Consider the following 16,444-nt stretch of genomic DNA (forward strand, 5'->3'; position numbering starts at 1 on the left):
CATGGGTGTCCATCCTCTGGCCCAAAGGCAACTATTCAGCCCTTCATTAATTTTAATTTGCTTTCATTAACCAGAGTGTATAGATTATATAAATACAGTGTGTGTGTCTATGTAAGTGTGTGTATCAAAACAATATTAATTGTGAGGAGGTGGAAGTCTTGGTGAGTTCCCATACTTTTTTGTAGGACTTGACCCTTGGCAGAATGCCTAGATAGTGATTTTATAGATAAACCTAATAAATATTAAAAGTTTAACAGAGATACATTGGAATCTTTTAAAAAAAAGAGAATGGTGCAGTCAAATAGACCCAAAATAACAATTTCGGGCTAGATTACAAGTGAAGTGCTATTTGCTCTCCGCTGAGTAATACCAGCACACGCTAATGTTGCAAGTTGCGATCTCGCATTCACATTGATGGATAGCATTGCGCTCACAAGAGTGTGCTTCCATAGGCTCCAATGGGAATCTCGTTCTCATTCCATGAGACACAGCATGTGAACTAGCGCAGCAAAGGGGGTAAGTCGTGCAGCGATGGCAGCAAATTGCAAATAAATATGTATATGATTGTATTGTATTTATGTGTTAATATGTGTATGTGTAAGTAAGCATATACATATATATTTACTAGGAACACACAGTTCTCATAGACTACAATGTAAAGGAACTTTTCAGTGCCCTTTTTTCTAACACCCCACACCCGCCAACTTTAGTACCCAAAAACGGCCTGGTGCAGTTATTTTATTAAAAAAATAAAAAAATAATTTGGGGGGCATTTGGTGGACATTTATAAAATTAACAAATTTAAAAAATTAAAGATTTGCCAGTTTGCGGACGCGCTATAAATTAGCACTCCACTTGTAATCTAGTCCTTTGTGTTTCACGGCGATTAGTACATAAAGACTAATTAAAAATACATATTTCATACTTCTTATTGGGACCCTATGGAAAATATGATTACTTTATATGAAACTGGCTCTGCAGTGTACTCATTTTGTTTCCTAAATATTTCTTGAGGTATGTTTTAAAGCTCTTTTGTGGTAAGGTGTGTTCATTCCTCTGTGGTGCGTAAAACGCACGTTATCTCTCTCAACATAAGGTTAGACCGCCTTCTATAAATAAATAATGTGTGTGCTACAGCATATTTCTTAGGTAGAGATGTCCTCTGGTGGCCACTGGTGTGAGATTACTGGATAAATAAAGTTATCTAGATTTACAAAGGATGGTGAAGTTATTCATGTCTTACCAATTCCTATATTATTCTATGTAATCTATTCAATGTGCCCAGAGGCGTAACTAGAAACCACAGGGCCCAGGTGCAAGAATCTAAGAAGCCCCCCCCCCCCAAAAAAAGTGAATTCGATACATATCTTTTCCCCCCCAACATTTAACACAGAAAAAAAATGTGAATCAGATTACATGTCTGCAAAAGGAGGTACCCTGTGCCCACAGTCTGTGAGATGGTCTGACCCCCTATTACTGTATATAGTGACACTGTTTAACCCACCAGTACTCTATATAGTGAGTTAGTGACACAGTCTGTAATCTGCCGGTGAGATGGCTGGCCTGACCCTACCCACCCCAGTACTTTATAAAGTTACCCCAGTAGTCTGTGACATGGTCCAGCCCTCCTGTACTGTATAAAGTGGTACTGTATAGTGACACTGTTTACCCCCTCCCCCCATGCTGTAGTAACAAGCTCTGTAATTTGCTGGTTCCACAAAAATACAGACACACACATACATGCATAAATACACACACAGTCACATACATACATACATACACACACACATACATGCATAAATACACACACAGTCACATACATGCATAAATACACACACAGTCACATACATACATACATACATACATACACACATAAACACCAATGGGTAAAACAGAAAGACTAACCCCTGTAGTCAGAGACACTAGTGAAGCATCATGTCACACTCACATGATATCAGTGCGGTTGTGGCAGGTCAACGTTTTTTATTAAAAAAAGCTGGGCCCCCACCCTTGGGGACTCTGCACCCCCTGTAGTTTCGCCCCTGAATGTGCCCTATTAACTTGTGCTTTTATATTCCTTAAAGAGATATGAACGTCAAAATTAAACTTGCATGATTTAGATAGAGCATTTAATTTTAAGACAATTTTAATTTAACTTCTAGCCCTTATTGAAAAAGAATACGTACATATCCTACACTAGTTGGAGACTGCTGCTGATTGGTGCCTGCACATATTTGTCTCTTGTGATTGACTAATTAGATGTGTTCAGCTGGCTGCCAGTAGTGCAATGTTGTTCCTTCTGCAAAGGATAACAAGAGAATGAAGCAAATTTGATAACAGAAGTAAATTGAAAAGTTGTTTGAAATTCTATGTTCTATCCGAATCATGAAATAAAATGTTGGGGTTTCCTGTCCGTTTAATGAAGAGTCTCCACAGAATAGCACAGGAAAAAAATGGAAAAGGGAGTAAGTCTGCCACGGACCATCAGTACATATTTGAGCTGTATGAGCGTGTTTGATATTTGTTATAAGTTAATAAAACAGCAAACATACCATAAAGTCACAGCAGAACATTTTATTGTAGTAAATGTTCCATTACACCACCCTCAGCTTTATAGTTAGTCTCCTCCACGCCCACCTCTACGTCCACCGCTGAACAGTCGGCCATTAGTTGGCAGCCTCATAAATTCTGTTCCTTACCAGGACATGTTCTACCAACTCCAAAATATTCCAGATCCTGAGTTAGCCAAGAACTTCTGCTAAGTCCATAGACATGATGCACTAGGTTCTTAGATACTCCCCAAGTACTTATCAGATGCTGCTCCTTTATTCAGAACTGGCACACATACCCTCCTGTTTAGTCCTGAATCACACCTATTTCTCATACCAGATCACATGCATAGTCCCTCCCTATGACCTATAACTTGTTCACATTGTTACTCTTTTTGTTTCTTACTTTTTCTCCTTCTACAAGTACTTGGGACTGTACCTACTCTTGAATGACCCCACACCACCAGCTTATTCCCACGGTTTCCCTGGCTATCCAGTATTTTTCTGAAGATCAACTGGCAACGCTACCCCAATCCTGTCTGTTACCTTATCTGTCCTTTCTTCTAATCTCTGATACAAGCTTACTAAAAATAATATATTGTACTTTATACCCTATGGGTTTGATTTTTTGCAAGTCTAGGTCTTTTGCTTTTTTATGTATACTATTCTGATATAGTGCTGCCTGTATCTGTGACTCTACAAGAGTATCCTAGTTTACAATAGGGAGCAAGATATTATACAGTGAAAACAAGACTGCCTTTAAACATCAGCCTCATTCACCAATATGGGTCACTTACAGCTAAACAGTGCCCTCTTGTGGCAGATCCAAACAGAGCACATTTGTGGTCCAAAGCAGAAAAACTATAAACTCTAAGGATAAGAAATACCTTTCAACTATTTAATCTGTAGATCCATGCTGAAATACTACAATGCCTGTATGTGGTGGTAGACATAACACATGAGGATAGCTTACCATGTGGCTGAGCTAACTTTCCTCTAGTGATGTTTCTACATCCCTGGCACGTGACCATCATCTTGTCGGTTTAGAGAATATCTCTAATACTCTGATGTAAATGGAAAGATGTAGGCATGTGCAGGAAAGGGGGACAATATGCAGCTACAGGTAACGTGCAAAACAAAATTGCCCCCCAACATAAGAGGAATGTAAGTGTGCCCATGTGTTTATGCATGCATGTATTTCAGACATCTAAGAGTTTCTGAGTAGGTCTAGGTGAAGAAATTAGAGCAGTCTGCTGTGAGTACAAAAAGGAAGACGCCTTTCTCGTTATAAAAATTGTTTAAAAAAGAGGTGCATAAAAAGTGTAAGTGGGTATATAGAGACTGTAGGCATTAACTAGCTTCTCTCCAAACGGGAAACAGAGTCTTCAGAGATACAAAACAGATGATGAGACAGGTGAGATTATGAACAGAGCAGTCAGCAAGAGAGGGGGAACTGAGAGAAGATTAGGTAAAGAGCATGAACAGAAGAATAACTGATATAACAGAGAGGAGTAAAATAGCAGGGAAGGTTAGAAAGACCAAAGATTGGGGAGAAAAAGAGCATAGACAGAGAGAGGGAAAAAGCCAGAGGGAAAAGAAGGATCACGACTCAGATAAAAAGGTGGATGAATAATGTAGAAAAGAGTGAGAGAGAGTAATGAGTAGCAGAAGAAAGGGAAAGGAAGATCAGAAAGTGAAGTAAGGGGCAGACTTATCTATGTCTGGCGGGCATGATACGCTGTAGCATACACTGTCGGCATTTAGCATCTGGTGAAATGCTTGTGTAATGCCACGCCCTGCAGATTCGCGGCCAATCTGCCACTAGCAGGGGGTGTCAATCAACCTGATCATATGCGATCGGGCGGATTGATGTCCACAGCCTCAGAGTCAGGGGACGAGTTAAGGAGCAACGGTCTTAAGACCGCTGCTTCTTAGCTCCTGTTTCTGGGCGGAAACAGGGGTATTTGGCCCTATTCGGGCCATGATAAATCGGCCCCATTGTGTGCATATTGAGAAAGAAGGGATACATAGGTGGAAACATCAGAAGGAGAGTGTAGGCTTAGATTTAAGGGTGTTTGTAAGTATGATGGAGGGTGGGTCATAGTATTGGAGTAATTTAGAGTTGATCATATGTGAGATTGCAATGATACTGGGTAGGTTTCATGCTGAATCACAACAAAAAATAGTGCATGGTCAGTACTACAATATATGCAGACTAAGTGACCGCCTAAGGGCACCCCTGCAGAGGGGGACACAAAATTTAATGCATGACATCATTTTTTTTTATGTATGTATTTATCAATCTCTCTAAAGTTGTGTAGTACCATGTCTATTATCAGTCTACTCTACATGCATATGTATACATTTCAGTAGATCGATGGCCCTAATCATTATTTAGCACATGTCCTATTTCAGTTTATAGATACTTGGCATAATTATACAGTGCAGTGAGTTCATATTCAGTCTATGAGGCTGAATTATCAAGCTCCAAATGTGTAAAGACAGCTGATCCATAACTTGTCTGCCTGCTCTGAGGCGGCGGACAGGAATCAACCTGATCAAATACGATCGGGTTGATTGACACCCCCTGCTAGCGGCCGATTTGCTGGAATCTGCGAGGGGTGGCATTGCACAAGCAGTTCTGGTGAACTGCTTGTGCAATGATAAATGGCGACAGCGTATTCTGTCAGCATTTATCGATGTGCAGCGGACATGATACGCTACATCGTATCATGTCCGCTTGCACTTTGATAAATATGTCCCTATGACTGTTCATCATCACTTTGCAGCACAGTTAGTGTACAGTGAACAGAGTTCTTCTGCAGTCTTAAATTGTGGGTGGACACGTTCTCTGCTTAATAAATGTTCCTGAGAGTCATGCTAGTATCAGTTTAGGTATAATGGTGAAAAAGAAAAAAGGTCGTTTGTGTGTTTTATGTATTATCACTACTGTTTGATTCATTATGCAGAGCTACCACTGATTTGCTATGTTGTGCAGAGCCACCACTTTGGTATCTGATGCAGAAATTAATCATTATGGTCCATATTATGAGTGGAGTGCAAAATGATGCTCATATGAGCGCGATATTTGCGCTCCAATCAGTAATACCAGCTTGCATACAAATTGAGCGCAATACGACCACAATCTCACGTTTGCATTGCAGGGAAGCTTTGCGCTCACGAGAGTGCGCTTCCATAGGCTTCAATGGGAAATTGTAATGACCCTAATGACAAATTTGCTTGTTTACAGGCTGCAATAAAATAGCGCTTCACTTGTAATCTAGCCCTATATCTATTATAGTTATAATAAATCAGATTAACAGTGACAAATTTGATGCGATAACAGAAATCTATTTTCTCTATCATTATAGATAAAATAGTAATCTATAGATGCCTACCACATAACTAGAACATTTTCTTATAAAGCAGTAATGCCAGAGTATATAATGTCTTTAGGTAGGGGAGAGGCAGCAAAATGTGTCTTCCACCTGTGTAGTCTCAATTCCTAGCACCAGCCCTGAAAGAGTGTATTAACTGCTGGGTCCAAATTGAGCAGACTGGCATAGATCTTGGGTCTATTATGCAGGGTATCAATGCTATTAATACAGTTTGTCTAAGTGTTATTTTGTGTGTGTGTGTGTGTGTGTGTGTGTGTGTGTGTGTGTGTATATATATATATATATATATATATATATATATGTTTGTCTGAAAGTGCATGTGCTTGTGTTTGTGCCTGGATGCAGCATATAATCTGGAATTGGTCTTGATATAACATACACTGTTACATTTTCCCAGGGCTAGATTGTTGCCCTAGTCAAACTGTGTAAGTTAGGAAGATAGTGCTCGTTGATATTGGAAGTGGTTAAAGTGAAGAACTGGATGTTGGATCACAGTTATAAATGTTGTATCAGGATAAATGAGAGCCAAAAGGAGGATGGGTCAGAGTAGAAAAATGTACCCTAGATTTGCATAAGAGGGATTGGTTGTTGGGTCATAGTGATGGAGGGTAGATTTATGTTGCATAAGTATAATAAAGGAAATTTTGAACAAGAGTAAAGGAAGGTGGGTTGGATATTGTCTCATATTGATGGATGGTGATTGCGATGTTGAGTATGAAAAATAGAGCTTCAATGTTGGCTGATGAAGAGAGGGTTAGTTGCTGGGTCAGAATGATTAAAGGTGAGATAGTTGTTGGGTCAACATAATGGCTGGTGAGCTGGAATTTAAGATCAGTGGAGGGTAAGTCAGATGTTGAGTAAAAGTGAAAAAGCATGTATTTGAAGTTGGGACAGAGTGATAAAGCATGGGTTAAATGTTGGGATTGTGTGATGGAGGGTGAGTTTCATTATGGGTCAAAATTCTGGAAAGTTGAAAAGTTTTTAGGCCGAGGGATGGAGAGTGAGATGGATGTGTCATAGTGATTAAGTGTGGGTTAGTTGTTTGAGTCAATGAGATGGAGGGTGGATTTTATGTCATGATGGAGGTTAGATTTATGATGAGTAAGAATGATAAAGGATTTTTTGTCCAAGAGTAAAGGAAGGTGGGTTGAACATTGGCTAATAATAATGGATGGTGATTTAGATGTTGAATCAGAAATATGGAGCATGGGTTAGCTGCTGGGTATATGGATTAATGGTTGCTTGAATGTTGAGTGATGAAGTGAGGGTTGGTTTTTGGGTCAGAATGATTAAAGGTGGGATAGTTGTTGGGTCAGCGTAATGGCAGGTGGACTGGAATTTAAGATCAGTGGAAGGTAAAAAAGATGTTGGTTAAAAGTGATAAAGTATGGGTTGGAAGTTTGGCCAGAGAGATAAAGGATGGGTTGAGTGTTGGTGTAGAGTGATGGAAGGGTCAAAGTGATGAAGGGTGGGTTAGATGCTGGGTCTAATTGATGGAGCCTGGGTTAGCTGTTGGGTCAGAGAGATGGATGATGGGTTAGATGTTGGGTCAGAATTATGGAGCATGGTTTAGCTGTTGGGTTTAGATTGATAAAGAGTGAGTTGGTTGTTGGTTCAGAGTGATGGAGGGTGGGCTGGATGTTGGGCCAGAGGGATGTTAAATCAGTTGGAGGTAGTGGCAGATAAAGAGTAAGATATGAGGGGTCATAATGAATAGGGTTGGTTAGGGTTCCAGATGAAAAATAAGAAGCATAATTGGCTAAAGCTGAGATGGTGGCATTAACAGTTATTTGGAAAGTACATACTGTGTATGACAAGAGACTTACAGACAGTACTGACTTATTAAACACTTTAAAATTAGTCTAAAGGTCATATTTTGTCCTGTTTGGAGGATACAGTAATAAATATGTGACATAATGCTGTGCCCAGTTGCAGTGCCGGGTATGTCATATGTATCATGCCCAGGCGATACAATGACAGGCATCACATATTGCTGTGCCCAGCTAAACTGGCCACTGCACCATACAATGCCATATCCAGATGATTAAGTGACAGGCATGTCAAACAATTTTGTATCTAACTGGCATACTGACAAGCATGTCATAAATGTTGTAGTCCAATTAATACAGTGTATTTTACACTGCTATGTCTGACAATGCTTTCTTACATCTCCTCCTTCCAAACCATAGAGTGACATGCCATGCGCAGCAACGTGGCTTCTTAACCCTATCCTATTCAGATCTGAGCCTCGGACCCCATCTTCTCTTCACTGTGATTGTGCACATGTAGAGCAGAGTGCGCCCCCCACAGGATAGGGCATTTAGAAGTTTAGAGTCTCCCTACTGTTCTGTAACGGAGGAAAGGTCACTCTGCCTTGCTGAGGCCCCCAATAGTCACCTTACGCTCATGCCTGATGCATATCAGCTCCTGCAACTGCAAGGCTCCCCCACCAATGAAGCAGAAGGCTGGACAAACAGGCCCTGAGCAATCCACACTGCCTTCACATAAGCTCCTGTGGGACACAGCATCGTAGAAGCATACACGGCCCTTCTCATAGTCCAAACAGACTCCAAGTCTTGGGGGTAGGGGAATGGTGCAGCCTGTGGGGTCACGAGAGGTAGGCGGGGAGCCATGAGGTTGTAAGATTTTACCCATGCCAATCGTAAGAAAGGAGAATGAAGGTGACACATCTTGTGTGGCGTCCTCTGCTCCGGAATCATGTCCACTGTCAGGATCGTACCTACTGGGGAGGTAAAGATATAAATGTGCTCTGTGAGTTAATATATGTATATCTGCAGTTCTGTCTGCCCCCTCCTTTACCGTGTTCATTTACCTTGGGCTGACCACATCCTGGGGCATCTGGAACAATTCCTGCAGTTTGTTCTCCTGCCCAACACCCACTTTGACCACATATGAACTAGGGTCCACAGAGCACTCCCAGTAATAACGCCCTTGTGTGATGGCCACATCTCCCAGTACAAGCTCCATGGACACATGACAACTGGACATCAGTCTCTCAGCTGCGAACAACATAGGAACCCCAGGCACACTGCGCACTGCTCTCCTGTCCTTACTAACCACCAGCCGGTCACGAGGAAAACCACAGCTGCTGTCCAAGAAGAAGTTTAATACTATAAAAAAGAAAGGGGAGATTTAGATCAAAGAGAGGCAGATAATTAAAAAAAAAGAGAGGGGCAAGCAAGACTGAAAGAGGTAAAAAGAAGAGCAAATGGAGAACAAGGAAGGAAAATTAAATGATAGATGGAGGGTTGGAGCAAAGGATGAATTGTTTGAGTAAATTTAAACCAATACCCTGTGCTGGTGGTGTGTGTAAGTAGATATCTTCACTGTAGTCCCCATATCCAGCTTTGTTGTAGCCTCTCACTCTTAAAACATAAACACTATCAATATCAGGACCTTCCAGAATTGTACTTAGACCCCAGATTTCCTCCCGTCTCTGCCACATTTTCAGAGCCTTGTGCTTTGGATCAGTCTTGCGGTACTCTACAGTGTAATGCCAGGCAGGAGCCGAGTCCTGGGGTAGCCGCCAGCAAAGGAATATTTGATCATATGCGTAGGTGCGTTGTGTGTCAATAACAGGAGCATCAGGAACTGGTGAGAAAGTGGAGACTATGAGAAAGCAAGAGGGTAGCAGCAGAGTTTAATTGCAGATAGGAAGAAACAGGGAACATTTCATGCTGAGTATAGTAGGAGAAAGAGATCTTGTTAATGCAGATCCCAAATCAGGAAACGAGCAGGATCAGAAGGAAGAAAGTCAATCCAAGGATCCTAGAAGGATAAGGATGGAGAGATGGAAGGTTGCAGGAATGGGATTAAGTGGTGGTGCATAGTATTGATTATAAGAAAATAAAAGTGTCAGTTCAGTGACACCAGGACAAGCATTATCACATAGACAGAAAAAAAGAAAAGGGACAAAAATGTGCTGGCATAAGAAAGATAAAAGAAGGTATGTGGCTAGTGTAAAGAACTGGGAGATGGCAGTGAAAAAAAATAAATAGAATGGCATGAGACAGTAGCTGGGCTATAGTTTTTTAATAGGATTAAAAGGTGAAGATGACATGACTGGTATAAAGAGGGGTACCATGATTTACTGACATAACATGAACATGACTGGTATAAAGAGGGGTACCATGATTTACTGACATAACATGAACATGACTGGTGGAGTGAGAAACTAACAGATTAGGACTACTTGGTCATATTGTGCCTCATTTCCTGTCTTTAGCCTTTGCCTGTCAAAGATCTGTCTACTTGAAGAAATAAAAAATGAACCTTCCATAACTCAGAGAAAAATTTAAAAAATAAATACAAAATTACTTCTAAAATCAAATAAACCTCTTCCACTTGGTATCGTATGTTAAATCACTAACATGAGGGCATAGAGAGAGGTAGACTGAGGAGCATGTGTGTGACTCGAGCACTGCATGTATAACATTGATACAAACACTGATCTGATATAGTGCTCAAGACAAGTGCATGCACCTAAACCTACCTCAGTATGCTCCAATGGAAAAAGGAGCTAAGTTTCAACAATGGATACTAAAATGTAAATTGATAATAAAATTATACCAGAAAGCATTTATTTATTTATTTTTTCATTGTACTCTCTGTGCCCCATTTACAAAGCCATCAATTGCTAATCTGTTGGCCATCTCGAGTGTAGAGCCTGGAGTGTAGATCCTATAGCAGTCATACTGCTTCTAAAAATGATATGAGACGATCTTGCACAATGAATAACGCACAATATGCTGTTACACCTGGATGGTTAAATATTTTAACCAAAGTATCTTAACGCAGCCTAAACCTTTTAGTGTGCCCTATACGTTTAATGAATAGCACAGAGAGAGCTAATATGTAATAGCGCACTCCTTAAGCTGGTATTACAAGCAGTAAGTTAAGTGTTGAGACATTTTAGGATTCTCAAGCAATGAAAAATAACTTTGAATATGTAATATGAGCGCCAAAATAGAAGCGCGATTGACTGAGCACAAGTGCTGTTGACACACAATAGCGCTAATAATTTTGTGCTGCAGTTGAAATCTAGGCCAACATGTGGTACTGACCTTAGTGTTAGGTAAAACTGGCATCTTTATTTTAACACTGCGTTATAGCAGCTGCTGATCTGAGCTATGTTTGGCTCCTTCATATTACCAACCTTCTGCGTCTATGAACTTCCATTAAGAGCTCCTTCATAAAAATGTGGATGAAATAAATTCATAGCTTTTTGTATCTCCACTCCCGGCCTAGTCTTCACTTCAAATTAAATATCAAAGCACAGAGGCCCCTATTTAAGAAAGTCTGGCGGACCTGATCCGACAGTGCGGATCAGGTACGCCAGACCTCGCTGAATACAGTGAGCAATTCGCTTGCCGTATTCAGCATTGCACCAGCAGCTCAGAAGAGCTGCTGGTGCAACGCCGCCCCCTGCAGACTCGCGGCCAATGGGCCGCCAGCAGGGGGGTGTCAATCAACCCGATCGTACTCGATCGGGTTGATTTCGGCGATGTCTGTCCCCCTGCTCAGAGCAGGCGGATAGGTTATGGAACAGCGGTCTTTGTGACCTCTGCTTCATAACTGCTGTTTCTGGCGAGCCTGCAGGCTCGCCAGAAACACGGGGCATCAAGCTCCATTCGGAGCTTGATAGATAGGCCCCAAAGTATCCAATATCTATTTATCTAATAATTTGCAATCTAAGCTATTTCATCTAGTGTCTAACAGTGAGGAACTGCGATGTAGAGAAAGTATTGGGGGTTAATTAAAAAAAACAGAGTTTAGAAGATGGGGTGAGAATGAAGGTTGGGGGGATTGCCGAGCCAAGGGGAACCTTAAAGATTTGTAAAGGGTTAAAAAAGAAAGAAGATACATAATCAGAAAGAATAAATTATTTGCCACTAAGGCCAGGACAGCACTGCAGAGGGTGGGTTAATCCTTTCAGTGGCAGAGTAGCCTGCTAGAAAATGCACTGAAGGGGTTAAAAGTAAGAAAAGGGGAAAAGGGAAAAGTTTGGAGGCTTCCGTCAGGGAGAAGTTGGTTAACTTGCCTCTGCTATATCCTGGCTTCTGAATCTCACTGAGCCTCCTATAAACGGAGAGAGGGACAAGGTGGTCTTGAATGAGGCCACATATGGGCTTCAACATGGGGCAGATCTGCAAAGGACACAGTATAACGGGCACCCACAGTTGCACAAATGACAGCTGCACCTTCTAGGGGACACTGTTACAGGGACAGTGACCATCTTGCAATTACAAGACACGTTATTCTATAGCAGCACAACAGAAATATCAGTCTTAACATTTTTAAAACACATTAACATCATTTTTACTGCTATTATTAATCAATAGCAAAACTCATCTCCACCCACAATTTGCCTTATTTGAAGGAGCCAATTTGGGATTTAGTCTGCAGACAACAAGGCTAGCCCTGGCTATTTAATGTTAGTATAAAGTGCCTTGTTTTGCAATTGTTATCAGTTAAACCAATTAGAGACAGATATATAGGGCTAGACTACAAGTGATGCACTAACTGTTATGCGCAAGCGATAAGGAGTATATTGCGTGCGTCAGAAGTAGTGAGCGTATTACAAGTTGAAAGTAAATGGGTTAGAACGAGTGCAAATTAATTTAAGATGTGTCGGAATAGCACAACCTCAGAGCTCTGGTTAACTGTTACGCTGAAATAAAAAGTTGCATAAAAAATATCAAAAATACATTTCAGTACAGTTACACTCATACATTGTCTGATAAAAAAATTATTAAAAAATATTTTTAAAAAATTGCAATTAAAAGATATCAGGTCTCAGGTGTTAAGGGAAAAAAAGGACTGCAAAGGGCTTTAACATAGAGATACATACATATACAGTACATGTCTAAATATGTATGTATATGTGTGTGTGTACAGATTTTATATATTTGTGTGTTTTACTGTATATTTACTGTATATATTTCATATTCCAATGTTCTTCACTTACAGAATAATGTACTTTTAATCTTAAATACATATTTCTATATATATGTGCATATACCTATACATATCTATTTCTATATAGGTATAGATATGTATTTTACATGAACAGTATCAGATATATATAGAAATATATATTTAATAATAAAAAGTACATTATTTTCTATGTGAAGAACACAGGAAATTAAAATATGCGTTTTGCGCATCGCGTTTCTCAATTTAGATCTTAACATGGTTGGGTTAGCGCACATGAAAATTGAGTACTCTTAAGATGCGTTATTGAAATATTACATATAAACACATAAATGTATATATATATATATATATATAAAATTATATATAGGTATAGATATATACAGAAGTATATATATCTGTATATATCTATACCTATATATAATCACCTATATATATATATATAAAGGTATAGATATATATTGTACCAAAAAAACATCAGATATATACAGAAATATGAATTTATGAACTAATAGAACATATTCTTATATGTGAAGAACATTGGAATGTAAAATATTAATATTTCATGTAGGGTTTGCGCGCAAGTAGAGTGTCAAGATTTTTTCCCACTTGCGAGCTCCATTACAGTCTATGGGGGAATACGTTTACACAATTGTGATCATGTAAGTTCAGCTTTTCTGCACTTCGGGTTAGCGCTTGAGCAAATCCTTTTTTCTTTCAACTTGTAATATGCGCAGTAGCTGATACACGCAAAAGATTACTTCTAGCGGAGTTAACATTCGAGCGGGATTGATAAATAGCGCTCCACTCATAATCTAGCCCATAATAGGATTAGCTTTGAGAAGTCAGCAGGGTGCAGTTTAAATTCTGGGAATGAGAAATTATTCAATTTTAAGAGCTAAATTACATGAACAGGTGGCAAAATAAATAATTAAAGTATATTGCAAAGTTGTTTCATTATACATAAAAATACATTGTATATACAAATCTCAAGGGGTTTACTGTCTCTTTAAACACTAGTCTGTGGTCTGAGAGAGATGTCTACATTTTCTGTTCTACATCTTGTTCTGGGCATATGGAAGGGCAGAAACAATTCCATGTTGTAATCACCTATTCTGTCCAATCTTTAAACCCCTGCCTGCCAGAGTGAGCAGCAGCACATTGCTATGTAATGTGCATCAGCCCTCTCCGTTAGCAAAAGGGTTGAGGCAAATGAAACCTAAAATGTTTCTTTTGTGATTCAGATAATACAATTTAAAATAAGTTTCCACATTTTTACTATTATCAAATTTGCTCGTGGGTATTCCTTGTTGAAAAGCATACCTAGGTAGGTAGTGTGCATGTGTCTGGAGCATTTAGTGCTCTAACAAATGTAAAACTCTACTTAAAGTATTCTGCTTACAAATAGTGTTTTGGCACACGTGCACACACCTGAGGCTACCTATCTGCTTTTCAGCACAGGATAACAAAAAAATAAAGTCAATTGGAAAAAGGTTCAAAATTGTGATATATTAATCATGAAAGAAAACTTTAATTTCCCTTTACACTTGCTAGTTGAATGTGTCCTGTTACTATACCTATAGTATTAGTCGTTAGTAAGAAGAACCACCACTAAAAATGTATTTTGTCTGCTGTGTCATCTACTCTGGACATTGATACAGAGAAAGCCCCGCTTATAAACCTCTCTCCCATTCTGTAAAAACTCAACTTCCAGGCTGTATAATGGAAATGTCCCCTCAGAAGACTCTTAGCTCTGTTCTAGATATTTTGGGCTTGTATCAAATAGGCTGTATCCATCGGCACATGCAGACACAAAATTACCTCTGACGAAGTAAAGTTCAGTCAGCATCTTCATCTCACGGCTAACGTCCAGCTTAAAGGGTGGGAGGGGGACACAGGCCGATGACCGGAAGCTCTGCACGCCCTCTATTGACCTCATGATTCTGAGAAAGGAGTGAGATATGAGCATATATGTGTATCTGTTAATATGAGGAAGAGGAGGGTTTAGGAGTATAGGGCGCAAAGAAATGCTTAAACCTCTTGTGAGATATATAGTCAGATATATGGTCAAAATAAACCTTGGTGGAATATATATAGTAACAATAAAATATTATGAGGATAAAAAAAAAATTTGCAAATATTACCACTGGACTTTGAAGTTCATAAAAATAGTTTATTATTTATAGATACATTACAATCTGAAAAACAAATGTGAATAGGGCTATGAGGCTGTAAAAGGTATATTCGATGTAAGGGTTGTGTTATTTATAAGTACAGAGAAGTACTTAATGTTAAATACTAATTATAGTGCTACACCTGGTACTCTTTCAAGAGCTTGAAAAAGGCCAGTGTTTATGGCCGAAACGCGTAGCGAACTACTGCATAACCGCAAGGAACTTTATCTGTTAAAGCCAAAAGATACTCCATTTGAATTTTGAGCGAACTATTGCTTAACCGCAAGGAATTCAATCTGTCAAGGCTTAAGGACACTTTCAATCCTATGTCTACAAGGCAGACTGAAGAAATTGGAGGAAAGAGTTTACACTAACAAACCAATATCAGGATAAGTGGAAACCCTTTTTTTCTACCGCAACAAAAAAGTGCATAGAGGAAAAGCACCAACTAATAACTACCCAACACATCAGAGACCCCCACCGCCTTTGGAGAAAAATCAGCTGAGCGGAGAAACTTCCAAACATCACCCGGATCTACAACCAGGCTCCAGAATCGGCTAAAAGAGACAGTAAGTAAATACCTTACCGCTCCTTACTGTTGCATCTCTTTTAGTCCGTAGAGCTCTGGCTACGCTTAGAAACGCCTGCACCCTAGTACATCACAAAGACCATACCTATTACATGTAAGGACACATCAAGGAACTTTAAAATCCACCGGTGGTCAAACTGCTATTACTTTTATATGCTAAAATACCTTTCATGCTGAAATACCTTTAATGCTGAAACACCTTTTACGCTAAAACAAAAACAAAAGAAAGCTATTTTTTTTGGTCGGCTGACTACGCTTTTATTATTTTTAAGTACTATTATTATTGCTTTCCTTTCTTTTCTTTTATTGTACCCTATACAAAAGTTGATTTCTTATTATATGTATACCAAGACACCTCGATAAAATATTTAAATATTCAAAATTGCATACATAAATTTTCAGAAACATTTCATGAAATCAGATTGATTCTATTGTTACACTAGGTGTTAAAATGTACCAGGTGTAGCACTATAATTAGTATTTAACATTAAGTACTTCTCTGTACTTATAAATAACACAATCCTTACATCGAATATACCTTTTACAGCCTCATAGCCCTATTCACATTTGTTTTTCAGATTGTCATGTATCTATAAATAATAAACTATTTTTATGAACTTCAAAGTCCAGTGGTAATATTTGCAAAAAAAAAGTTTTATCCTCATAATATTTTATTGTTACTATATATATTCCACCAAGGTTTATTTTGACCATATATCTGACTATATATCTCACCAGAGGTTTAAGCATTTCTTTGCGCCCTATACTCCTAAACCCTCC

At 39.2% G+C, this 16,444-nt stretch overlaps 1 protein-coding gene across 1 annotated transcript in view; it reads right to left on the minus strand.

Annotated features, from left to right (window-relative positions):
• Nucleotides 1-8,124: 8,124 nt before the first annotated feature.
• The window catches only part of TRIM46 (tripartite motif containing 46), a 53,665-nt gene continuing 45,345 nt past the window's right edge, over nucleotides 8,125-16,444 (minus strand). The window contains exons 7-10 of the mRNA XM_053695437.1: nucleotides 14,723-14,844; nucleotides 9,260-9,559; nucleotides 8,781-9,078; nucleotides 8,125-8,687 (exon numbers count right to left, since the gene is read on the minus strand). Of these exons, the coding sequence (XP_053551412.1) occupies nucleotides 8,312-8,687; nucleotides 8,781-9,078; nucleotides 9,260-9,559; nucleotides 14,723-14,844 (1,096 nt within the window). The 3' untranslated portion in view covers nucleotides 8,125-8,311. The remainder of the gene's footprint in view (nucleotides 8,688-8,780; nucleotides 9,079-9,259; nucleotides 9,560-14,722; nucleotides 14,845-16,444) is intronic.

This window comes from Bombina bombina, chromosome 1 (assembly GCF_027579735.1).
Source record: "Bombina bombina isolate aBomBom1 chromosome 1, aBomBom1.pri, whole genome shotgun sequence".
In the NCBI taxonomy this organism is placed as follows: domain Eukaryota; kingdom Metazoa; phylum Chordata; class Amphibia; order Anura; family Bombinatoridae; genus Bombina; species Bombina bombina.